Source organism: Sparus aurata, chromosome 3, assembly GCF_900880675.1.
Source record: "Sparus aurata chromosome 3, fSpaAur1.1, whole genome shotgun sequence".
Classification (NCBI taxonomy): domain Eukaryota; kingdom Metazoa; phylum Chordata; class Actinopteri; order Spariformes; family Sparidae; genus Sparus; species Sparus aurata.
In genome coordinates this window covers 19,263,685-19,289,362 of record NC_044189.1, presented here as the reverse complement: position 1 = coordinate 19,289,362, position 25,678 = coordinate 19,263,685, and the positions used below count along the sequence as shown (strand labels likewise).

The window sequence follows — 25,678 nt, the reverse complement described above, 5'->3', positions numbered from 1 at the left end:
TTAACGCTTATACAGTTTAAATTATTATTTTGCCCAGCCCTTTATATTTCCCACATGTTAACATGCAAGTCAACTGTGTACATATGCAACTTTAAAAAAATATATGACACTTTGGGATATCGACGGATGTGTTTTGCATCTTAGTATAAATCATTTTGTATTAAACTTAAGTATGGGATCAGATTCAAAATTCTGTCTCTTTCACAGTATGAGAAGAGGGCATATGTTTAGAGTAGGAGCTTGTCTATCTATTTGTTGACTTTTGTGGCAGGCTTTGCTAGTTGAGCAGCAGGGTTGACATGGTTGACCCTTAATTATCCCTGGAACAGTGGCGTCCACCATGACTAATGCCGGTTGACTCTGCCTTAATGAAGTGCCTCAGATGAAATTCTCCTCCTTGCATCTTAATGATGGAGTCGCTCTCGCTAGCTCGCTCTTTGCTCACTGTACTGCCTCCGGTCCCCCGTTGTCATCGTTGTACATAATGGAAAGTGAACACGATCACACACATTGACACTGACGTTTGAGTGTGTGTCGCCTGGCTTTCAATATCCAGAATTCCATGGAATCAAGATATGCCCTCCTGGCTTCAAATGTTCTCATCCTCCTGACATGAAACAGGGGAATCATTTGGCTGTGATTAGCACATGTAACTTGCTGAATGTTAGTGATTAACAACATGAAGAGGAATGCATTGTTCTTGTATTTAAACAAGCTAGAGCTGAAAATGTTCAAATAAAATGTTCTCTTAGCAAAATTGCACTCCACATTTATATTCACTTAGTTTCTAGGTGAGATAGGAGTTGCACAGATTTGTACGTGGGGGAGACAAAACAACATCTCTAAACGAATGGCACAACACAGGAGGGCCAACTCCTCAGGTCACAACTCTGCTGTCCACTTACATCTGAAGGAGAAAAATCATTCCTTAAAGGACAGCATTGTAAAAATCTTGGCCAGAGAAGACAGATTGTTTGAAAGAGGAGTAAAGGAATCCATCTATGTGAAACTGGAACAATCGTCGATGAACAGAGGCGGTGGCAATGAGGAGGTAGGAGGTCCTAACCTCAGTCAAGAGCATGATTGGTCAAATCGGAGAGCCAGACAAAAGCAAACGATTCCTGATCTCAAGCCTCGCTCTCTGTAATGTTGTAAACAGCTCCAGTTAGCTTAATGGCCTCGACCAGTGTGACAGGTTAACTGGCGTTCATTTTAACTTGCGAGGGTCCCAGATGTGCTGGTGGTGTGGTTTGAGAATCCTGTCTGGAGAGAGAGGGGTCCTCAGCCATGTCCGCTAACCAGGAAAAACATTCTGCTCATCGCTCCAAGTCATGTATACGTGTATTCGTTTTGACGTGGCTTGAACACTTCTATCCACACGGAGAAGCCGGGGCTGCGACTTGCAAACCACTGCTAGACGAGCGCTACAGAGCACAAATCGTCCAAAAGTGCATGTTGTCGGTCTCATATCTTTGTCGTGAATCTCTGTTCTCTTAAACAACTCATGTGTGGAACAGTATTAAGCATTTGTTCACACCGAGCGGCTCGAGAGCGGCGTGGACACCGCTGTTAGCAGTTAGCTGCTAGCTGCTAGTTAGCTTTTAGCTGCTCGCTGTAGCACTAAGAGCATAGCGTCCAGGTTAACTGTTGACACATGTTACCACCGAGAGTGAGATACATGTCTGGGCTTTCCTATGAACCATTGTCCTTACTGGTGTTTGTATCACTGGTTGATCTGGACGTCTCACGATTTGCCACAGCTGATTGACCTCACGCTGAGCTCGGGCTGGATGTCAACGTACTCTGCAGACTGTTTGACCAGCAGGCTGTATGAAAGTGTACAGTTTTCACACTGACTGCTTCAGCTTAATAACGATGTATGCGGCTCGGAACGATGGCTTTAAGCGACCATTTGAACAGTGCGGAATGAAAAATACCCGATGGTAACCGGTGTCACAAGGTAACCTGGACGCTGCGCTATAGCGAGCAGCTAACAGCTAACATAAGAGCTAAAAGGGGTCTCCACTCCGCTCTCGAGCCGCTCGGCGTGAACAAATGCCTCAGCCTGTTCCACCCATGAGTTATTTGAGAGTACAGACATTCACGACAAAGACATGAGACCGACAACATGCACTTTTGGACGATTTGTGCTCTGTAGCGCTCGTCTAGAATACACATATACATGACTTGGAGCGATGAGCAGAATGTTTTTCCTGGTTAGCGGACATGGCTGAGGACCCCTCTCTCTCCAGACGGGGATTCTCAAACCACACCACCAGCACACCTGGGACCCTCGCAAGTTAAAATGAACGCCAGTCAAATTCATAACTAAACCAGAGCTACATGAACAAATGTCAACTGCAGCTAACAGTTAGCTGAGCGGGCTTGCTGGTAGCCAGCAACATTCCTGTACAGTGTACAGGAATCAGCGCTGCTAGTAAGGCAGAAGTAGTAGACCCTCATCGAGCTCACTCCTGTAACCAATCATGCTCTTGACTGAGGTTAGGACCTCCTACCTCCTCATTTACATATGGACACAGAAATACAGAAATAAATAAATGTAGGTGAACAGAAATGTATAAATAAAAAGCATTTATTCTTTTATTTATACATTTATTTCAGTATTTATTTATTCATTTATGCATGTATTTATGCATTTATTTATTTATTTATTTATACTTATGTCAGGTTTGGTCCTCCATACCCCTTCGCAGTACAGGCCTCAGATGTCTCCAGCTTTGATGACTGATGATGTTACACTGTAGCTCCTCTGGGTAGATGATGCTATCTGAGTTAAATAATTAATTCAAAAGCTTCAACTTGATCCAAGAAGGTAAATTCATAATTACAAGACCAGATACTTAAATAAAGAAAATACAAATTATAGATGTCTATCTATATGTCTTCAGTTGAAATGAAGCATCTTCCTTTGATAGTAGCTGCCAATGCTGTGCTGCTGTCTTGCAGCAATGCCATTCATAATACACCCCATAGATAGCAAGTGAGTGATGCCTGATAGAATTGAGCTTACCTCACCCCTCTCATCTTCCATGATACAACCTGTCAGGCCTGGGCTGGGACTGGGACTCAGACGCAGAATTAAAGCAATTCAATCAAGTTTTATTGTGAAATATATTTCCTTTACTTGAACTCTTTTAAGCAACGTGACTTAAAGAAATAGGCTATAAACCACAATCTCTAAACTGCTAAGCAAGGAACATGAAACAAAACACAAAACAGACTGAGGCAAAAGACCTCCAAAGAAAAGGAAAAAAATATAACCAAAAATTGCTCACTACAGAGGGAAAATAAAATAGCAAAAAACTAAACTACTCTGGCACTCAGGCAATAAGGAACTTACAACAAAAATTCACTCCAAAGAGGAGGAAGACAAAGGCTATAAACAAAACTACTCTATCAATATCTATGAAAGTTAAGAAACAAAAAGAGGCACTCCACCAGAGGCAAACAAAAGGGGTATAAACTTAAACTTCACTTTACTGAAAAAATTACAAACAAAAAGTCACTCACTTAAGAGGATCAAGAAAACAGAAATACAAACACAGTATCTTGGCGTAGTCGTGGCTTGAGACAAGGGCTGGGGATGCAGGACGAACACAAACTCCCTGGCACAAGACAAAGGAAGATGCAGACTATTTAACACATGAGGGAGAGGTGAACAGGTGGAAACAATCAGGGATCAGGGATGACGTCAGACCAGGGACACATAAGGAAGGGCAAGAGACCTGAAACGAGAGGGGAGTTAGACTTTCAAAATAAAACAGGAAATTCACAAGACAAAAACTCAGACGAGACAAAACCTCACCACTGTGTGACACAACCTACTACTGACTACTGACCAGCCTGGGTAAAAAAAAAGGTTTGGAGGAGAGGAGAGAGACAAAAATTTAATAGAAATGTGGTTTTCTGCAGGCACTCCAGGGCTCTGCTGCCTTATCGGGCTGGAGCAGGAGTGTGGATTAGGGGTTGGGTGATCTTGGCTTGGCAGCAGTTAACATCCCCCCTTCCCAGGACCTGGGTCATCGAATCCCATGCCCTTGAGCAGAGCAGATGACACACATGAGAACAAACCCCAGTTGAATTAATGGGCACCTGCATGCATTAGTCAATTTGGATAAAAGCTACTGTAATGAGAGGAGAGCAACTGTCAAATTAAATGCAATATTGCAGTTATCATCAAATGCACACTCTGCCCACATGTGCTTACAGTTACACATTAGATCCTGTCACACTGCAGCAAGATTTTACAGCTCATAATTAGTTCCTTGTTGTTCCTCAACAGGCTTTAAACTGAGGAAGAGGAAGATTGTCAATGAGCCAACGGGTGGGACAGGGAACTGCCCCCACCTGGTGGAGGCAATACCATGTGAAGAGCCCAGCTGCTATGACTGGCTGGTGGTAAAACTGGAGGAGTGCATCCCTGATAATGAGAAGGAATGTGGACCAGGAACACAGAACCCACAAGTGCAGTGTGTCAACAGTGATGGTGAGTAGACAGCATTTTACAAACATTTTACCAGAAAGCAGCGCATTATGTGGAGGAATTACTTTTATCTCAAGCACTTATTTGGTTCAAAACAACGACTACTGCGGTGTTTTGGCACTCCATTTTCCAGAGATCCCCTGTCAGTCTTTTGTAGTCATGGCACTGTGAGTCTCTCGCAGGCAAAATCTTGTCAACTGTGACCATCAATATGACCAATCACTGTAGGCTTTTACCTTACTTAATTTTCTTAAGAAATTAAAATGGGAATTTGGCTTAATTTGCCTGAGCAATGCTATCCAAAATAACATTATCTCCACTTCAGCCCTTCTCCATCTGTCTGTCTCTCCCCTCTCCCTGACTCTTTCTCTCCCCCCAAAAATTGTGGTGCTGTGTGTAACTTGTGAGTCCTATACTTAATCTCCTTTTGGTTTACCATCGATGTGTGTATTGCCTTTTAAAGCATTCATATATAGGCAATGCTGTAGATTATTATGTGATCATTGTATCGGCTTAGTGAAGTCAACTTACAATGAGGCACATCTAGATGTAGGTGGTGTAGGAGATTTTGCTGACCTGGTCAGGGGCACTGAAGTCACTGAAGCAGATTTTCAACTGTTTATCAAATTCATCTGTGAAGTTAACGTTTGTATGCAGGCTCACATGGGACGGGTGTGGGTGTGTGTTGACGTCATGCATTGGCAGTGTGTGGTGCCGTTAACTGAGTAGTCTGGGCTGTGCTTGCCTGTTTCTTCCCTTAGCATCTGTGGGTGTAATAGAAAAGTGGGAAAGTGTGGAAAATAAATGAAAACAACTGTTCATTTTTATATTTGAATATTTTTATATGAATACAATATAATGAGTAAGATGATGTAGTTTGTTTTGTCATATGTTTAATTTGCTTGACAGCTAACCCTAAGGACACAGGGAGAGAGAAAGAGAGAGAGCCTGCAGCTTTGCTTGAGTTAGCTAGAACCATGTTCATGCTGGCTCTCTTTATATTTATGCTACCATCCTCAAATACAGATGTTTGTGTAAAGAAAATTTCGGAGAGCTTTAAGGTTCAGGCATTCAGTGTTTGGATTGGTAAATGTAACAGCAATTCCACCACGTGGTGGGCCCTATAGCCCTGGCTCACTGTCCAACATTGTAATTGCACATTGTAATTGCTGTGTTTGTTGGAGGGAGATATTCCTCTATTGTTTGTGCTATTCTAGGCAATTTTAGTGTGTGCGCGTGTGCCTGTGTGTGTGTGTGTGTGTGGGTGTGTGTGTGTGTGTGTGTGTGTATCTTCTTTCCCATGGGTTCCAGCTCAGGTGACTGGCTAAAACTGGGCTGGAAGACTGCTGGCACTTACACACCCTCTGGACTATGCACCTGTTTTCTTGTTGATACCGCGCCATACTAGGGAAACTGCAGGCAGATCAATACATTATTTCTCTTGCAAACAATGGTGCCTGTTCCCCTGTTTAGAATCAAAAAGAGCAGTGTTCTTTACAGATTTTGGCCTTTGTCTCTATGGCACTTATCTTTTCAAACCATGCACCCAACTCAGTGTTTGTGAAGATAAAATCTTTTGAGAGACTCACAAGCTTGCAGTTTCACCACATGGGAAGAAGCTAGACAGCAACGAAGCTGCTCTCAAGAGAAATGCAGAGTTTGTTTTAACTGAAGTTACTGAGCAGAACTAGTTCAAGATGTTACCTCTGACTTTAGACGTCACGTCAGCAAAAACAGCAGTATATAATTCTTAAGCTGATAAAGTTGACGGGTCCCTTGCAGTGTTTTTTAAAACTGTATATATTTGTTTTGGAATGACTATATTTCTTTATTTACAAGTTTTGGTAGAATGTTACTCAGAATTCCACTCATTCTGAAACTAATGAAGCCGGATACAAGGCTGGGTCTGTATGTGAAAAAAGTAGGTGAGACAAGAGAAATGCACACTAGTAACTCCATTCCAGAGTTGTGGTTCCCAAGTGGTCTGGCCTGAGAGTTGTTGATTTTTTTTTTCTGGCAACCATTTGTCCACTTTTGACCCATGGGTCCATTCAGAGGTTCAAACTCCAGTTGGGGTGTATCATTTGCCCAGTAAATGTAAAGGAAACAAATACACTTAAAAATGTGTGCCTTGACATCAAACCAGTCAAATTCTATTTCCCACCTTTGCCAACGTCCATATTGCTAGATGTTGTCCTGAGGTTTTGGGTTACTTGCTTCCCAACATTAAAGATCCTGGATAACCAGTAACATGAAACTGGTTGTCAACAGCCTCTTTGTCACTTCGGGTTTCCTGCTACAAGCAGAATAGGCAGGTTGTTAGCCGCTGTGTTGCAGTCCAAATAATTAGAATTGACAAGTAGGTATTTGAGATAAAATGGTGATTGGTCACATCGACAATTAAAAGTGATATTCATTTAAGTGAATTTTAAACAATAAATCACATAAGAGGCTTTAGAAGAACTACAAATAATAATACAAATAGGACCTGGTACAGGCACAGATTTTCAGTTTTGCAGTTAGATTTCATATACATTTCTGATCCACGTTAAATTGTGCCCTCTCGTACATTTCCAGCAGCCAAATAATTCCCGACCTCTATGAAAAGAAGCACAAAGCCATTGAAGTCGAATTGACTAAAACACAGAGCCTTGCACTCACCATGGACAGTTGATAATTATTTTTCTTTTTATTATACCAGTAGTCAAGGCCAAAAGGCACTTTTCGCATTTGAAAGTCTTTTTTATTTTCATATAGGTTTATTTATTTGAAATTATACAATACACCAGAAATGTAAAACACTTTTCATTGCTGCTAGTAAGCAAAGGTAAAGAGAGAATTTTAGATAGTAATATTGTAGCTTTTTTTTTCTGCTCACAAAAAATGTGTACTGAACCAAACCACAGAGCTAATGAGGGCTCTGGGGAGAATGAGATAGAAAGAGATTGTAAGACAGAGATGGGGGTTGTTCATCAATTTCCATATTATGCTCATAATCAAGGTCCCCATTCACAGGCTACACTGCATATTGTTGTAGCTGCAGCAATTACCATCTCCCTGCCTACCAAGCTGACCTATTCTCGACAATTAGAATTATTTCCTTTCCTCCTTTTACCCTAAAAAATTAAGACAAACGTGTCCTTGAAAGATCTTTTATTATGAAGCAGGATGACACCTCAGCATGGCTGAGAAGTTTATTTTAGTTTTAAACACGTTTGATGTTGAGATTTACAGTAGATAGGAATGAAAGTGAAACTGCTGAAGAATCCAATTGCAGGCATTGAACAAATTGAGCCCAGCTGTTTGTGACACATGACACAAGTCAATTTTAATTTCATTACAGATGTTATGGTTTCACTTGTTCATGTTTAAGATAAAAATGTGAGCCGACTGCTGTAAACGCATTGAAACGCATTGTAATGCAACATCATGTAACGTTTTTACTTTAAAATAACAGCTTCAGAATCATTTTGATTGTACAGTGTATTGTAATAGGGTGCATGGGGTTTCTGTCACAGCTTCCTGTCACAGGATGACCGCGTTACATACATGTTTACTTCAAGATGCAAGTTTTCAAGACATAACACTGCTGAGACCTACTGAGCGTTGTTTGCAGTTAGCACCAACATTATCTGCTGAATTATTTCGGACTGGAAATTTGTATTTACGACAGTGGTATTGTACCCAGAAACTGCCAGGGGTGCCAAATTGCACAAAATGCCAATTTCTACATAATGTTGCTTTAAATAAAGTTCAAATTGGCATCATTGGTATTGTCATTGTTACAACTATAGCTCCGGCTATGGCAACTCTATCCAAATACCCCTAACAGCTCCTAGATTTCTAACAAAATCTGAGAAAATGTTGGAAATCCAGACACTCCACTCTAGTTTTAAATGGAGTTCAGGAATATAGCTTCACTATAACTCTCAGCAAACACAACAATGTGAAGTTGCAGAACGTGCGAAGCCCTTAGATTTTTAGATGGAGATAAATGTTTATTGATGCCTTGGTGATAATAACAACAAGAGCCACAGCTGTGGCTAAGACCATAGTGATAACTGTCTAAAAATCAATAACAAGGCTAATGCTCTTGTCAGCACAAGTACAGCCACAGTCCAGTCACCAGAATAAAATGATGGCACATTTCTGCAAACCAAACCAAGTTCACATTTATTTTATGTCATATGAACAATACTTACATTGTTTCAGTACAAGTGCAGTATTTTCTGTTTATTATGTAAGTATAAACCCACTGGACTTTTAAGATAACTGAGTTTGTGTCAACAAAACCAGGTGCTTTAAGCCAAGAGATGGAGTATTCCTAATCCTATTCAAGTGTTTTGTGCAGAGAACAGAACATTTGCTACAAAGACTTGTGACTCAGTTACCTTTTGCCAGCAATAGTAGAGCTATGCCCACATTTTCTGTGGCCAATGATTTGTAGCTCCTCTTATGGCTGCTCACATACTGTACACTTCATGTCATTTGTCAATGCAGAAAAACATTCCAAAATTATTTTTGATGATTTTGTTCCATCAAAGGCCATTTTTATACATAAAAAAAATAAGACAGGAAGAAGAAAAAACTAATACTAACATGATTTATTCAGTTATCATTACTATAGACTGGTGTCAACATTTTTTTAGATCAAGAGGAAATATTCTACAGTATCACTTATCCTTAAACCCACCCTCACATACTCATCACTTTTATCTATTCCCATCTATCCTCACTCCTTGGGGCACTCTGTATTACCTGAATCCATTCAAATTAATTCAGGGTACATCCAGATAAGTAGTTTCAGCTCCAACCGTAAAAGATGCTATTTTTTCTTTCTTCCTCTCCTTTTCTTCTTCTAAAAGGCACTCAGCTATAGAGGAGGTACCTTTTATGGCACCCTGTTGAATCAGAGTTATTGGTAAATTAGATTAACACAGCCTTCTCAACCCAGTCAGCTTGGATTTACTCTGACTTTCTTTCCCCTTTCTTACCTCTGACTGTGTGAGAACCAATGTAGCAGAAATGAATAGAGGAGATGTCAGCCTCTGTCTGCTACATTTCCATCAACAGAGGTTCCAACAGTGATTTGATTTAATGTTAAAAAGAAAAAGAAAATCATTTTGTAGTGCTTCATGCAACATTAATATGGAATTCTGGGTTGAATTTGGCTATCAATGATAATGAATGAATATCAGGGATAATTATTAATTATGATAAATAATAAGATCCAATTTACATTAGATCACCTTGGGGCACCACCCTTGAAGAAGGGAAACGATAGCAAATTCACCAAATCAGTCTCATAAAAAGGTACTAAGCTGTCAGTTTGTAACTCTGAATAATAATGACCAATTTTACTATAATAGCTAGTAATGGTTGAAGAGATTTTGGATTCCTTGACAGAGAAGAGGTTGGCAACATTCTGTCTTGTACGAAGGTTAAAAAGTATTTCATTTAACACATAATAAAAACATACAATCTAACTAACATGTACTATATACAGGTGTGAAAGCACATTATCATGACCCATTTGTGTTTCTTGTTCAGCGGTGAACTAGTGACTATAGTAAATAAATAGCAGTAAAGGAGGAATTCAGGTGACTTGTTATAAAGAGTGAAGAAAAATCAGCATGAGGAGATGGCTAGGGTGGAGTCATTGGTCAAACAAACACAGGAATTTCAACCAAGACATCGCTGTTGTTACAGAAATCATGCAAGTTGGACAAGATGTGAGGACATTAACATAATTGTCAAATACTCCAAAAGCTTCTGTCAACCTTTTAAGACGTCTAAGCATGTGCATGTCCATTTCAGGACTGCAACATAGTGCTGTGCACCCTCTTTTCCAATGAGGGTTCATGTAGTTTTGTTCCCCTGTCAGATGTCTAAGTGAGGGACACATTACCCAACACAATGAACATGTTTTTGCTAAATGTAACTTTCACCAGCCACCCAAGTCATGTTTCCTCAAGTTCATTTTACTCGTTACCATAAACCACACGTAAACCGTCATTGTTTTAAAGAAGACATAATCACTTTGTTTTGGTTTGTTTTGTAGTGTACATAATAAGTAACTCTTGTGGTTTTATTTATCAAATTGAGATATTCAGGAAAATTCTCACCTGTGCATAGCCCACGAATCACAGGCATCAGCACAGACTACTGGCAGTTTTGTTTTTTGTTTATTTGCACAACCATTCAATGAAGTTCTATTTATTCTCAGACATTTCATTCAAATACATTTAAGAATACTATGCAGGATCCCCCACAAAAAAAGAGAAATGATGTATAAACTCATCAAATGATGCTCCTCAATCATCACATATGACCCACTGCTGTCTGTATGTGCAGAGTACCTGTCATATTTTCTTATCTTGTTATTATTTTGTTGTGTGCAGGACATTACTGTGTGAAGAAAGACAGCTGATTGTTAGGGTTCCAAATGGCCATTTTGGGTGTCCAACTAAAAAAAAAGCAGATGCCTGAAAAGACAGCCTTTGGGATAAACAGAATTATGTCAGCATTAAAACTTCCGTTTTAGTCCATACTTCCAGTATTAGCTAGATTAAGCCAGCTCACTTTAAATTTATCTTGGGAAAATTTAAATTCTGTCAGTTAAAAAAAAACACACAATGGCACCCTAAATAAAATGGATACTGTACTTGATCCTGGTCTCTTGGCTGGATACATTGACTCATTACTTTCATTCATACTTTATTTTGTGACACATTTTCAGTATTGTAAATCTGCTTTTCTCAAACCAGGTGAATATGTGGAAAGACAGCTCTGCCGTGATGCCATCCTGCCCATGCCAGCAATCTGTGAGGTGCCTTGTCCAAAGGACTGTGCCCTGAGTCCCTGGACCCCCTGGTCTATGTGCTCCCACACCTGTTCTGGAAAAAACACAGAGGGCAAACAAACCAGAGCTCGCTCTATCCTTGCCTACAACGCAGGAGAAGGTAAGAACTCATAGGTCCTGGTTTAGGAAAACAAGGCAGCAACCAGACTCCCTGAATCTGTAGATCTGTGCACCATTACACAATGGTGACCTTTACCGTCTTCCAACTGACCCTTACCTTACAGAACTAATTACCTATCCATAGCCTTGCCGATGAATACATTTAGGCTATGAGTATGTGACTGTAGCCAACTGTGATAGGCTGCCTTTGTTTCCCCTATCTACTAACACTCATCTTCTGACCCCCTCCCTTCTTGACCCATCCCATCTAGGTAGCAGCCTCAGTTTAAGGCGGGCACACACTACAGGATAATCGGGGCGATTTTTGTCCCGATTTCCCCCTTACGATCAAAGCCAGCAAAGGCCCGATTATCTGATGTTTGCAAAGCACATCATGTCTGATTTTCCTGTGGTGTGGGGTGTGTTAAGAGTGATTTTGTCCGGTAAGATCCGCTTGGAAGGCGTCGGAAGGAGAGATCGTAAATAATGAACATGTTGTAGTGTGTGAGGTGTTCTGAGTGGAGCCGAGCACGCACAGCGTGTGATGTCACATGTACCGGACCAACAGCCAATCAAGACGCGAGCTGAGTCAGCCTTTTATTTACCTGTTGCCATAGTGACTCGCAGTACCAGGGGCCAGAGCGCACAGCGCTGCTCTCGAAGCTATCTGTAATACTTGTGACAATTTTTACTCACCTCCAACTCGCGCTGTAACGCATACAGCCCACACTCTCGCCATCTCCATGAATTTTTCCATAGTCGTTTTGTTTTGGTTTTGTTTTTTTCAGCCAGTAATAGGCCTAAAACAACCACCACTGCATCTTCCGGTTCCTCCGCCATGTTTGTTTACACTGAAGTCGCGTTTGACCACGCGAGATTTGTAATAATGAGCGTGAAGAACCTGATACTCTGCTGAAGAATCGGTTAGTGTGTGGTGTGCACTACGAATAACACCTCAAACTATAAGATCAGCAGAGAGAGATCTTGTGCGATCTGTCTTTTGTTATCATCAAGTGTGTGGTCTCCTAATCTGTGAAGGTTTGAAAAATCCCGTAGTGTGTACTCGCCATTAGTCTCCTGGTGGCCCCTCGCCCCTATGCAATCTCTTGGTAATGGTATACAACCTGGTCCTTGGATGGTTAGAGTGTAACCCTACCTACCATACTACCAATTTTGGTGGTATCGTAGGTAGATTTCTACTGTGTATAATCTATCCTTTATTAAAACTAGGAGGGCATCAATGCCCAAGCCTGCTTCAAGACCTGATGGGTTGAGCTATCTAGTCAGAAAGAGGTTTTACGTACCCAATCTGCACCATCCAAAAGCTCTCTTAATTAGGGGTTCCACTGGATACGTCTCCGCTGCGTTGCGTCTCCGCCACGCCAGTGGAGCAGATACGTTTCACTTTAGTCAATGTGTCAATTCCCACCAGGTCCGCTGCGCTGCGTATTTGCTCCGGCAGTCCGGAGCCATCCGGAACACATACGCAGGACTTCTATATCTGGCGGATGCCGGAGCACGACGCAGCAATTCAGCTGAATTTAGCACGGAGTAGACAGGAAGTCAAGCGCCAAAATAACAAACAGCATCCGGTTACCTTTCAAAATAAAACACTCCGTGTTGACACCAGCACACAAATCTCACAAAAGAGACAAACATAAGCTCTTCTGCTGATCGTTCGGTCGGGAACACTTCATGTTGTTGTTTTTAATAACACAGACCTATAACTGCGGCCGTGAGTGATTATGTGATTATCGCGGGAACTCCTCTGCCTCGTGAGCCAACTGTCTACCATACTGCACCGTGGCGGACTCAAACCGCAACCGGTGGGGATTGCCGGACAGCGGACAGCGGAGCAAAACCGGATCAGAGCCGCAACGCAGCGGACACGTATCCAGTGGAAATTAGGGGTGAGATCAGTAGGTCTGCTCACCAAAGCTCCACGGTGGCCTTTTAACCCTAACCCACCCTAACCATGACCCATCCACAAAGATTAGGACCATTGTAGTGCAAGTCTTAAAAACATTTTAGCCATCTCATTTGCCTCTTTTCCCTATACAACACAAGTGAGTCGTCAAAGTGAAATTAATTATTCTGTGTTCCTTTACAGCAACTGCTAAAGTTGTGGCATGGGTTACAGTGATGCAGGGTAAGAAGAGCAAAGAAGTATGAGTCCGTAAAAATAAAAGCTGTGCTGTAGTCTTGCATCAGTTCAGCATTGTCAAACTTCATTTCACAAAATGTTCACGCCTTCTACAAATTCACAAGGATTTTGCCTTTACTTCTGTTCAAGGTCCTTCCATGCTGTCGTGGATCAATCCAGTCTTCGGTACATTCATATTTGATGTTCCTAGATGACAGTGAGAGATTTTTGCTGATGTTGTGCGTAGTCTCCATATGTTTAAGTAGAGGGAAATAGAAATGTGGCTACCCTTATCTAATCTCTCATGACCGATTTCCTTACCAGCAAAATCCTACTACTCGTGCGTATGAGCATTCTAAATGCACAGGCTTTTAGAGTGCTCTTATACACAAGCAGGGGCTTTGAGTATTCCTTAGTGCCTCTGGGTTGGTGCACAACCCCCCAAACTGCCAATCACTCTGCGAGAACTGAGCCTTTCTCACCAAACCTCGTTATGGGGTAACTGGAGGCTGCACAGATGGTTATCTTGTGGCTTGGCAGCACATCAGAATTTTATCTTCAATGCTTCTGCTGTCAATTTTAACAGCTCTTCCCTTAGCAAAAAGTAGTATACTTGAAGTTCATTTTATTAAGTATGCTTGAGTATAAGTATAAGTATGGCAAGTATACTATGGACCATGTACTTGTAGCATACTAGAAAGTATACTAATTTAATACTTCTTCGGACTAAATTGGAACATTTTAAGTTTATAGAAGTATACTTTAAGTATACTTTATAAGATCATTTTAAGTTTACAGAAGTACACTTTCAAGTATACAACAAGTATACTCATCTATATACTACTAGTGTACTAAGTGTATACTTGTAGTCCACATTTTAGTTCATTAACATGTAAGTTTATAACAGCAGTAACACCTCAAAGCATATGTGTGTAGTGAAAAACATTTTTATTCTGCTAAATTATATGTATGCACAACTCAAATGACTCAACCTTCTTCTGCACTGACATTGAAATAATACTTACAATGTGGCAAGTTCCAGCAAGAGACTTGCAATTTATTATTAAACATCCCCACAGTTTAACAGATGGGAAGTCTCTCCCGGAAAACACCCCTTCACCCACGGTGCCAACATTTTTATCATCTTTGTTGATTCGACACAATTTAACCACATAACAAGGATGTGAATTAACCCGCAACCGTCTTACACAATCATCTTATTCACAAACACATTCACAAACCATAATTACACCAACAACAACAGAATACCCAAGAGTCTTTGCGCCACAGTCCACAAGGGGCGTTACAGTATACTAAAGTACAAGTATAAGCTTTAGTATTAAAGTATAAATCTAAGTATTAATGTACTTAGTCTTAGACTATTGTTTATACTTTTCAGTATAAGCCAAGTATACTTCACTATACTTTTCTTAAGTATATAAAATGTAGCATATAAAAAGTACACTTCAAGTATACTGCTTCAGTTTTAGTATAAAATAAGTATACTTGTAGTACACTTGAATAAACTACTTTTTGCTAAGGGTTGCAGTCAGCCATTTTTTTTAGCCCTGCAGTCTTTGGCATATTCAAAACAATGCAGCATCCATGCTGGAGTAATGCGTAGCCTCACACATAATTGATTTTACTTATGAATGGATACTCCTACTCTGTTTTGCATGCTCGGTTTCAGGGGGTCCTCCATGCCAGAACATGATGCTGTGACCTGTTTATTAGCTAAGTAGCCTTTAAGAGGCTGGTAATGCTAGATGGATGCCAATCGACAGATTATGGAGCCAGACAGGTTGATGTGGTTTGTGCTGAATGAAGAGTCAAGTCACATAGATGACACATAGAAAAACAGCTACACAGTAGAAGATTGAAACCTGGGTCTTAATCTTTCTGATAAACATTTCAGATAACATTTCAGGTTTTCTCACTCAAACTTTGATTTCTAAGGGAATGACTTTAAAGCAGAATAGTGAGGAGACAAAATATTTTTGAGAAAATTACATAGAAATATGTCAAAATTTCCAAAAGCAATTGTGTGAATGTAATACAGTGTTGGTGGTAATGCGCTACAAAAGGATAAGCAGTAACATTGTCATGGTAACTGTGTCCAGAAAAGCGTTATCACCTGAAATCATTGTGTTTGTAAATGTTTTTCTACCTGGTCAGGAGCTCATAAAGATATACATTCTTCAGCTTTTGTCAATGTGGTTAAGCCATTCATGCTTAGATTGGTTAGGTTCTCCATAGTTCGGTTTTTCAGTTAATTGAACCAAAACCATAAGAACTACAGAATAATTCAGACTCTCTACCTTTGAAGTGGCCATCAAGTCCTAATTGTGTCCATTCCACAGTAATAACTTACAGTATTATGTAAAGTAACATATTATTTACAAATGGAAGTAACTGGTAAAATGTAATACATTACATTGTGGAGGTATTTGCCAAACACTGACATATAGTCTCGAAGAATTATCATGTACTTTATATTTACTATATAGCCTACTAACTGTTTTCAATTAACAATTAGCTGCATACTGTAATCACAATGACACACTCACACAAAAGAAAAAAAATAAATTATTAGGGCAGTGTGTACTGGTGTTGGTTTAACCTAATCATTCAGATCAGTACAAATATTTGTCAGAAGGGATTATTGCCTGAAGAGGTGGCATGAGTAAATAGTTTTGTTACCCACACAGCAGGTAATATGTGGAGATGATGAAGTATACACTGTTAAATAATTGTTAACTGGACCACACACCTGCAACCTAATCTGCAACCATTTGAGCAGTGCATTTGTCAAATACATGTTGAGTTTAATTGGTAGCACTTAAATATTTATCAATCAACTAAATAATTAGCTGCTGCAGCAATGAAGATGTGTCCTTCTTTGTGCTAATAAGCTGCAGGCCTGATGAATTATTGCCCTGATGAAATCCATAATATCTTATGGATTGAATGACCCTGTGAAGGACATTTGCCCCTGTGCTGTTACACAGGTCAGCCATATCTTCTATGTGAGGCTCTTTCACATTTACAATTTAGATGCTTCATCTCTGACTGAAAGATGTTGTTCACTGCCTTCTGAGGTGCTAATGGCTGACCTCTTCTCCCAAGGTGATGGTGGCTGCTAATGACAAGGTTTTGTGGTGAAGAGGGGCCCCTTGGTGTACACACCCCACCTGGGTCTATATCCACCCTTCTGGCTATGTATAGACACTATGCCCCCTGGGTCACCTTATCTCTGTCAATCCTCATGGCCGGATGTCCTCTAGAGATACTGTTATCTTTCATGCTGCTTCAGCCCTATATTGTCTTTCAACAATCAAAAATCAAGGCTAAAAGCTAATGTATAGCACTGCACAAAGGCACAAATGGCAAAGTATAGTCAACACCTTACTGATTCAAGATCGCTGAGGCTGTAGATTCGTCCTCTTTTATGCGTAAGCATACTGTAGGTCTACTGAGGCATTTATGGGTTGTGAAAATTGTTTGAAAAGGAACAAGCAGTAAACACTCTAAATGCAATAATATAGTTTTTAAAGTAGCACTATAAATATTCCTTTTACAGCAGATGTTCCCATCTCTGGTTGACAAACTCAAATCCAGCATCATTATTAGGCCCTGACCAACAATGTGAGGACCCTAAAGAAACTGATAGAGTTATTATTTTCCTTCTTCTGCTGATATAATAAAATTTTTGAGGAGTAAACATGTCAGAAAACTCACCAAACTTGGCACAAATGTCAGTTATGGTGACAATGTACACCTTAGGTAGGTGACATGGCTTAACGGCTTAAACATTCCCCTCAAACAGCAGCCCCCAAGGCTCGTTTGATATATATATGCATGAAAATGTGTTGCCACATATTATACTCAGACATACAAAAAAGCCTCTTGGAGCCATTGCCTAAACCCAACAGCGAATCTGCCTAGTAATTCTTCTCCCAAAATCCCATTAGACAGCAGGTGTGTTACATTTGTATGAGTGTGCCAGACATGCTGTCTCTTTGTCTTTATACTTAATGGGGACTTTAACCATTTCAGTACCTTTCATTAAGTTAAGGGTAAAAACAATACAGTCTAATTAAATTGTAAAATATGACAGCAAGATCAATTATATGAGCTATACATGAGAATATTAATGAGAGACACTGTTTATATACAAGGTCTGCCAAAGATATCTTGTACAGTTTTTTGAAACAGGCAGTGTAGTTTGTCTCTAAGAAAGTTTGTTGTGTAACAACTGTATACTTTTTGCGATTCTGATGAAGTGCATGTTGATATTTTATCAAACCTTCCTAGTTTCTATCTAGTCTTAATATCGATTATAGTCACCTTTAAAATCAAAATTTCATACAGAATCATTTGTTTTTTTACAACTCTGACCGGCCAAATACATCCAAAACAGTCTAAGTCAGAGTTATCTAGAGATTGAGTCAACATTGATTGTAAATTGGTTCCAGATTGGCTCGACCCAGACTTTTTGAGTCCCTTGGATCTGTCTTTGCCCTGTATGATTCTGGACTACCCATATATACACGAAAGCTTCCAACATGTTTCCCATCTTCCTGTATCAGTGCTGATGTGATTTAAGTTTTTTGGCTACAGTACAGCTAAGACATTGACAAGGGTTTTTATAAAATCATTTTGCAGGTGGAATCCAGTGCCCCAACATCAGTTCTCTGCAGGAGGTGAGGAACTGCAATGACCATCCCTGCACTGTGTACCACTGGCAGACCAGCGCGTGGGGGCAATGCATAGAGGACTCCTCCATCCCAGCCACCAACACATCTGTGAGCCAAACGCGTCACGACGAAGCATCCTGCTCAGTGGGGATGCAAACCCGCAAAGTCATCTGTGTGAGGGTCAATGTGGGCCAGGTTCCTCCAAAAAAGTGAGACTCCACATAAGTGCATATACATGGATTTCAGCTGTGACTAAAGGCTGTACATGAATGCCATTTCACCACTGGTGTATACACTGTAAGGCAGCACCACTGCTATTTAATTGGTGTCCAATGATTAACATGTTAACAATGAGGCCTTTATACGGGCTGGCTTGTGGGTCAGATTCTAGAACACTAACTACCAGCATGTGTAACACATCCTCATACCTAAACAACTGAATAGGTGGACTGCCAGTGACATACATATATCACTGTGTCCATTGTGACCATTGCAGCATACTATCAACAGGCATACTGGTCCTTCTTTCTGGAAGTCACAGTTGGCTGGGTTTAGGCAAGAAAACTGATTAAGTTTAGGAAAACACACTGATTTGTGTTTAAAAATTCCAATAGTGCCTCTGTAAATTCAGTTACGAACGTATCAACATTACCTAACTAAAATCACGTTACAAAAGTACAGGACTTCCATTCAGGAGACACCTATTCATGTCCAGTTTGAAACCACAAGTCAGGGGCTAGTCATTTTAAAGGAACATAACGTAGAAATTGGTATTTCGTGTTTTTTCCATCTGGAATGTGTATGTGTAGATGTGTGACTGCGCGGCTTCAATCAGCCAGGCCAGTGACGACACGGGACCCAGCAGCAGACCCAATGCTGGTATGTCGGGCTGCATCGGGTCGGGTTGTAATTTTCAGGCCCGTTGAGAACACTAGTTTGTGTTTTTGGATGTGTTCAGGGCACACAGAGCTAGGCTGTCCACGGATCCGGTCGGCTATATCGGATCGGCCGATATTTTGCACTTTGTGCAATTTGTGAGATCGGCTTAATGTCTTAATTCACCAATCCGATCAATGACGTCATTGTCGTGTTGAAACTTTTTGCAGATGCTCCCGTTGCATAGATTGCAGATGGCTTGTTTTTTATCTGTCTCATTTACTCTGAAGAAGTTCCATGGCACCGACATGTGTGTTTGCTAGTGATGATGTTGCTAGCTAATGAGTCAAGATTCAAAAAACATTATTGTTCGTCACATAGTGTTTGTTTTGCTTTTAATAAACAAACAAAGCAAAAACAAACACGTCTCATTGGTTTAAATGTGTTTTATGTCTTTGTGGCTTTTATGTTTTGAGCCCTGTCACTATGTGACAGACAATAACTTTTTTGATCGGATCGTGATCGGTTATGGGTTTATTTAAACTCTCTAATCGGTGATCGGCCCTAGAAATCCTGATCATATAAAGCCTACACAGAACATTAAAGGTAGCCTATCAGCAATGTTACACCATACGTGCATAAATCATTAATCTGCTTTATCAATTAAAAATAAAATCCATATTAGCTGACGGGAAAAACTCACACATTTCCTTATTGCAGAAGAAAACATATTTCAGGAGAGAGTCTGTGTTCAAAGTTAAAAAGATATTATTTGAATATATAGGCTATACATCCTGGGCTCTATCTGCGGCACTGGTGCGATGTCCTGGGGATGCCAGCCGTAGAAACAATTGTGGCAATTTCCTCCCACGCCTGTTTAACCAAAGCTAATTTGGGTGGGTTTCTCCCATCCCCATACAATGCCACTTCTCTGTCTTTTACGGCCCTGACGAGAACGTCGGTCTCCTCGGCTGTGAACCGCTCCTGGCGTGCGCCTGGCAAATCCGCCATTGTAATAGCAATCCGCCATGGAACAAGCACACCTGCTTTTAAAGGGAATGTGAGATGACGATCCGATTGGTTTATTGCACGTTACGCCCAAACCACACCTATGAGTAATGTAGCTACTTCAGACAAAGCCATTTTAGATTTGCATCGGGCGCAAGAGTCATTTATCCCGCCGGCATAATAGCAACAGCGCCTGAGATCCGCCCACAAAGCTATTTGCGTTTTGCGTTTGATACTTGCGTTTCAGATCGTTAAGATAGAGCCCCCTGTCTTTTACATCCTAACTGATTTATCATTGTTGCTGTTATTGTTATTATTAGCTGACAAAGCCAGTGTCAGTCGTGGAGTTGATGCAGAGGGACAGGATAATGCCAGTCATAGGAGTGAGGAGGGGGAAGAGATAAGAGAGATATTTCTTAGAAATAGCAATTCATTAGATTGTTTTTATACTGTAAATAAAGTATTCATGTTAAAATTACGGTTCCACTTGCGTCCATCATGCAATCGGATAAAAGGCCTCTCCAAACCAAGCTCCCGTGCTAAATTTCAATCCCAGCCCGCCCCTGCCAGTGTCTGACAGACCCCTACGTAAAGCCCCACCCCAGGCTGTAGTTCTGCACTGTTTTGTTTCATATAATCACAGCATTTTTTTTAACAAGGCCAGCTTTCTTATTTTCTGCTCCAGCTTCCAGCAGCTCACAAAGAGAAAGATGGACAGGTCTGATGGTAGAGGCCTGACAAAGTGCAATCCACTTCTCCAGGTTGGAGTTGGACACATAGCTAACAACCCAATTCAACGAAGAAACACTGTTACTATAAGCACAGAAAAAAAAGTGCTGGAGCATGATGTGTACACATGATGACCCCTTCACATTTCTGACTGCCCCCTCATATATGCCTGCCTAGAACCGGCCCTGGATTCAGGGAGGATTTTTGAGGGATCTGGCAACTATTGTGAAATGTTTTGCATCAAGATAGCATTCTTAATTTGCAACAGCTCCGATTTTTGCATCTGACTGGTTTATTTAAGTGCTGTATCATAGGCAGCTGGACTTATTTGAGTTTTCTGAACTCCTCTCCAGTTAGTTAGAATTGAGAAAGCCACTTGGATGAGAGGGGGACTGTCTTGAAACAAATTCAGTTGCCTACGATACAGCACTTAGATTTGGCATGACCTGGATGACTGAGAACCTTAGTCAGCCTGTCTGGCTTATTCTCTAATGGCAGTCATGAAGAAGACTCATGGATATAGTAGTATCTGGAATGACGGAATACCAAACTGACACTAAATACGTGATTTATGAGAAACAGAGGTAAGCTAATTGACATTGATTGTAATAACATAAACTTACATGACAATAACATGAAATTATCTGGGAAATGGTTTAAGTATAACATTTATGATATACATTAAGACAGTTTTAACTCTCAGTATACAGTGTGGAAAACACAGCAGCACATCACAACTTTATTATTTTGCTGTATTTCATTTCAATGTGAATGAAAAATGTGTGTGATCATATTATTGAATGGAAATTTGCACATCTGAAACATAACATGTCATTGGCTATCCCTAAGCAGGTTTTAGAAATCTTAATGTCCAAATTCTTAGATTTATACAGCTGTGCTGAGTCCCAAAATTGTTTTCTCATTATGTTAAAAAATATTTAGTTGACTGCTCCCAGCAACCACTACCACCAATTTTGTGTTGACACAAAGTCATATTGGCTGGGCGGCTACATCAGTGGTTAGGGCAGAAGATAGTAATAACCCCTAAATAACAGAAATCAGCTAACTTGATACAATGCCATGCTTGAAATGAAGTGAAACAAAATGTCAATTTAGTCTGAGCATCAACATGCAGTTTCTGAAGAAATCTCAGTTTGGAAAAATGTATAATAGTGAAAGATTTACATAGGTTTAGCAAGACTGCATAGTTTTCCTACACAGTTACCAGTAACTCCTCAGGTGGTGACATAATTTACAGTGCTCTGTGTCTGTGTACGTAAACGACAGCCTTTGTTTTTGGTTGCAGACTGTTTGCACAAGGCATGTTGTGCTATGTCGCCTCCTGGTTAGCTTGTTGTTGCTTGTATCTGGCAGAGGTGTTAGCTGATGAGCTGATGAGCTGCTGGTAGACTGTTTTTAGGCAGCAGGGTCTGTTTCCCCCTTAAAGGCCTCTGCTGGGAACATGAATTATTTATTTATTTATTCAACCGAATGGAAGCATTATTCTGGCAGCACAGCAGCACTACTTAGGCAAACCCTGCTATCCCCCATGCTGCGTATGGAAATAACTATCGCTTTTCATCTCGCGCTCATTCCCAAACCTACTGTTACATGCTCAGCGGTGAGCCTACTGCCTTGGGACACACATTTCACATCAATGGAGAGAGGGGCAACAGCTTTCACCAGCAGCACCAGCTGTGGCCAGGATGTGAGAACTGCCACTAGTAAAAACAAAGTGGCATTAGCATGATGGCAAAAATTAAAAATGTACCAGGCGATTATGTTGGGTCATTGTTCAAATATGGTAAAAAGTGGGTTGAGTTGTAAATTTTTTCTTGTTGTAAAACGTGTACATGTATCATATGTCTTTGTTATAGAGATTTTTTTCATGAAAAATTTAATTGGCAATCTGCCATGGGAATTCTTGGCAGTGCTCATTTTCTGGTTGGCTCTATGGGGAAGACTTAAAGCGAAACTCTCGCCAAAAAGCAACCAAGGCTTTATTTGGGATTGAATATGAGTCAAACCTGAGAGTGAAAGCATAATTACGACGAAAGAGGCACTTTTAAGATTTACCGTAGTTTCAGTTTTGGGCACGTTAATTTTGAACGGGAGTGCATGGGGCAAGACATGCTAGCATCAAAATCGCTATTTTTAGAACACTAAGAAGGCTCGACACAACATGAAACTTTGCTCGTAGCATCACTAGGGTCTCTACTCATGAACAAGAGCACTGAGAACATTGTTTGTGTACACAGAGTTTATGAAAAAGAAGGTTTTTGAACTACTCACGTTAGCTGCTGCGCTCCTGTGCGTCGCCGTCATGCCAGACAAAAAGTGTCGATCCCCGAGTGCGACCTGACAGGCAGGAGAGTAATGGTGAACCGCTCCTCAAGCGTGCCTGTCAGGTCGCACTCGGGGATCGACACTGTTTCATTTCAAATCTATTGAGCTCCTTTAGATTTCCAAGGTTACTCTGTATCTGAGCATGTCAATGATGTGCTTGCAGGTGTCCGGAGAGTCTGCGCCCAGACACTGTCAGGCCCTGCTTACTACCATGTAAGAGAGACTGCATCGTCACCCCGTACAGCGAGTGGAGCCCTTGCCCAACAACATGTCAAGCAGGTAGCTTTGGCTCTTTGTTGGCTTTATTTTACACAATGTGGCTGTGCAGAGTGTCAAACGGGCTCAATGCAGCAATGTTAAGAGAGTGTGCCTGTGTGACTGTGTCTCTCATTTAATGAAGCATTCCAAATGTGCTCATCATTATTTCAGCACTAGCAGACAAACAATGAACCATCATGCACATGGAGACAGAATACCAAATATTCAAACTGTGGGTTGTAGCATGTTTTAGAATGTTATGGAAAGGCTGTTGTTCCAATCAGTCTTTATATATAATATTATAATATCACGGTTTCTATCAGGAGACGGGTTAGTGGAGATGGGAGGCCTTTTATTCTTTGTATGAATAAGACATATAGTGACTCTGCCATAAGTGCATGATAGAAGCAAAAATCCATCCAAACTTCCAAGGGCTAAGAGACTCATGATGAGTTGCAAGTAGGTAATTCTGTTGGTAGGTACATGCATGAATTATTTAATCACAAAGTAAGGACTTTTTTAGTGTTTGCTTTATTTTCAATCAAAGTTATTTTGAAGGAGCTACGTGAATGTCCACTGCAGTGACACCATGGATCAATGAAAGAAAATGTGATTCAGGAATGACTGTTGAATGTTTTTATCCTCAGAAAACCAGACAAGTGAAAAATCTATATTTGTTCTACAAATGATGTGAGAAATACTTCAATAATACTTTTCTTTACACCTTTTTTTGCTATGCAACTGTAAAATCACACACCTGTCCTCTCTAGTAGACATAATGCACCAAAGTATTTTCTCCCTATGGACCTATATTTAGATACAATCTGAATATTTTCTTCAATCAAAAAATGTAGGTGTAAATTACTTCATATTTTTTAATAAAACACACAAGAACAATATTTATTTTTGAAATTCTGACTTAAATGATTCATTATGTAATAATAATAATCATATTATATATGGTAGGCCATTTTATGTTCAAGATTGGTATCTTCAATATGACACGCGTAGTAATCTACGTCTCTTGCCCTTTGCTATCTGCACACTCTACATTTCTGTATGGTGTGATGAAGCAGCAATATGATCAGTATAATCGTCACCGTCATTCGTAAATGATTGTCCAACAGGAACCACTAGGCTTACGTGAACGGTAATCTGATCTAATAATACCGATGCAGATTGTAATTTCCTGTTAAATCAATTACCTCTACCACCAGTCGAGTTGTACTGGATATCACAGAGGAGATGATGGAGGTTGTATTGAATATTTCACTTGATTGTATTAGCCTCCCCCTGAAGTAGTCATCAGGGTGAGCAAATCAGTGAAAATAGATATATATTACAAATTAAAGACCAACTGGGCTTCAGTATATTTGTCTACATTGACAGATTTAATAAAATACACCCATGAGCACACAGAAGACATCTCTTTTTCAAGTGCTTTTTCAAATCATGCTTAAACCACAGTCATCAACCATCAGCTAGATTAATTTTTTTCACATTTATACTGAGTTGCCAGTTTATTTCGCTCTCGTAGCAATGCATGTACATATGTGTTTTCTTGTGTGTTTGCTTAGGTGGTAAAACCAAGAAGAAGCATTCCAGGAAGCGTATTATCATACAGTCACCAGCCAACGGAGGACAAGACTGTCCTGAGGTGCTGACTCAGGAGAGAGATTGTGAATCTCCATCTGTCTGTCAAGGATATAGGTAACTACATAAGGACCTAACCCTAACCCTGACCCTAGCCCTCGCAATGTGAAAGAAGTTGAGGAAAATAATCATGGATCTGTCCCCTTATATGAATCTGCAGCCAATAAAGGGACAGATCCATGATATTTCTTAACGGTGGGGTGAGTGATTGAAAAAGATACCCAATGAGCCTCATTCCCTGGTCGTCTGTTCGTGACTACTGGGAATGAGACCCAACAGTAACATTTTGAAAGCAAGCCACAAACCCAAAGTATCGGTATTTGATGAAGGTTCTTTCAAGGTGAAACCTGCTGAATTTCCTGACCCATTTTCAACCTATATTGTGGTGCCATTTTTGAGTCTAAATGAATCAAAGCCTGTGAGTTAGTTCAGGGAGTCAACTCGAATCCACGGCTACACTCACACGACATATTCTGTCACCCTTTTATTTATGGCTGGCTTAT

The 25,678-nt window shown here is 40.4% G+C and overlaps 1 protein-coding gene across 1 annotated transcript in view; it reads left to right on the top strand.

Annotated features, from left to right (window-relative positions):
* The window catches only part of thsd7aa (thrombospondin, type I, domain containing 7Aa), a 185,206-nt gene that overhangs the window by 79,673 nt on the left and 79,855 nt on the right, over positions 1–25,678 (top strand). The window contains exons 6-10 of the mRNA XM_030411820.1: positions 4,304–4,507; positions 11,272–11,466; positions 18,274–18,514; positions 23,428–23,543; positions 25,100–25,232. Coding sequence (XP_030267680.1) covers positions 4,304–4,507; positions 11,272–11,466; positions 18,274–18,514; positions 23,428–23,543; positions 25,100–25,232 — 889 coding nt within the window. The remainder of the gene's footprint in view (positions 1–4,303; positions 4,508–11,271; positions 11,467–18,273; positions 18,515–23,427; positions 23,544–25,099; positions 25,233–25,678) is intronic.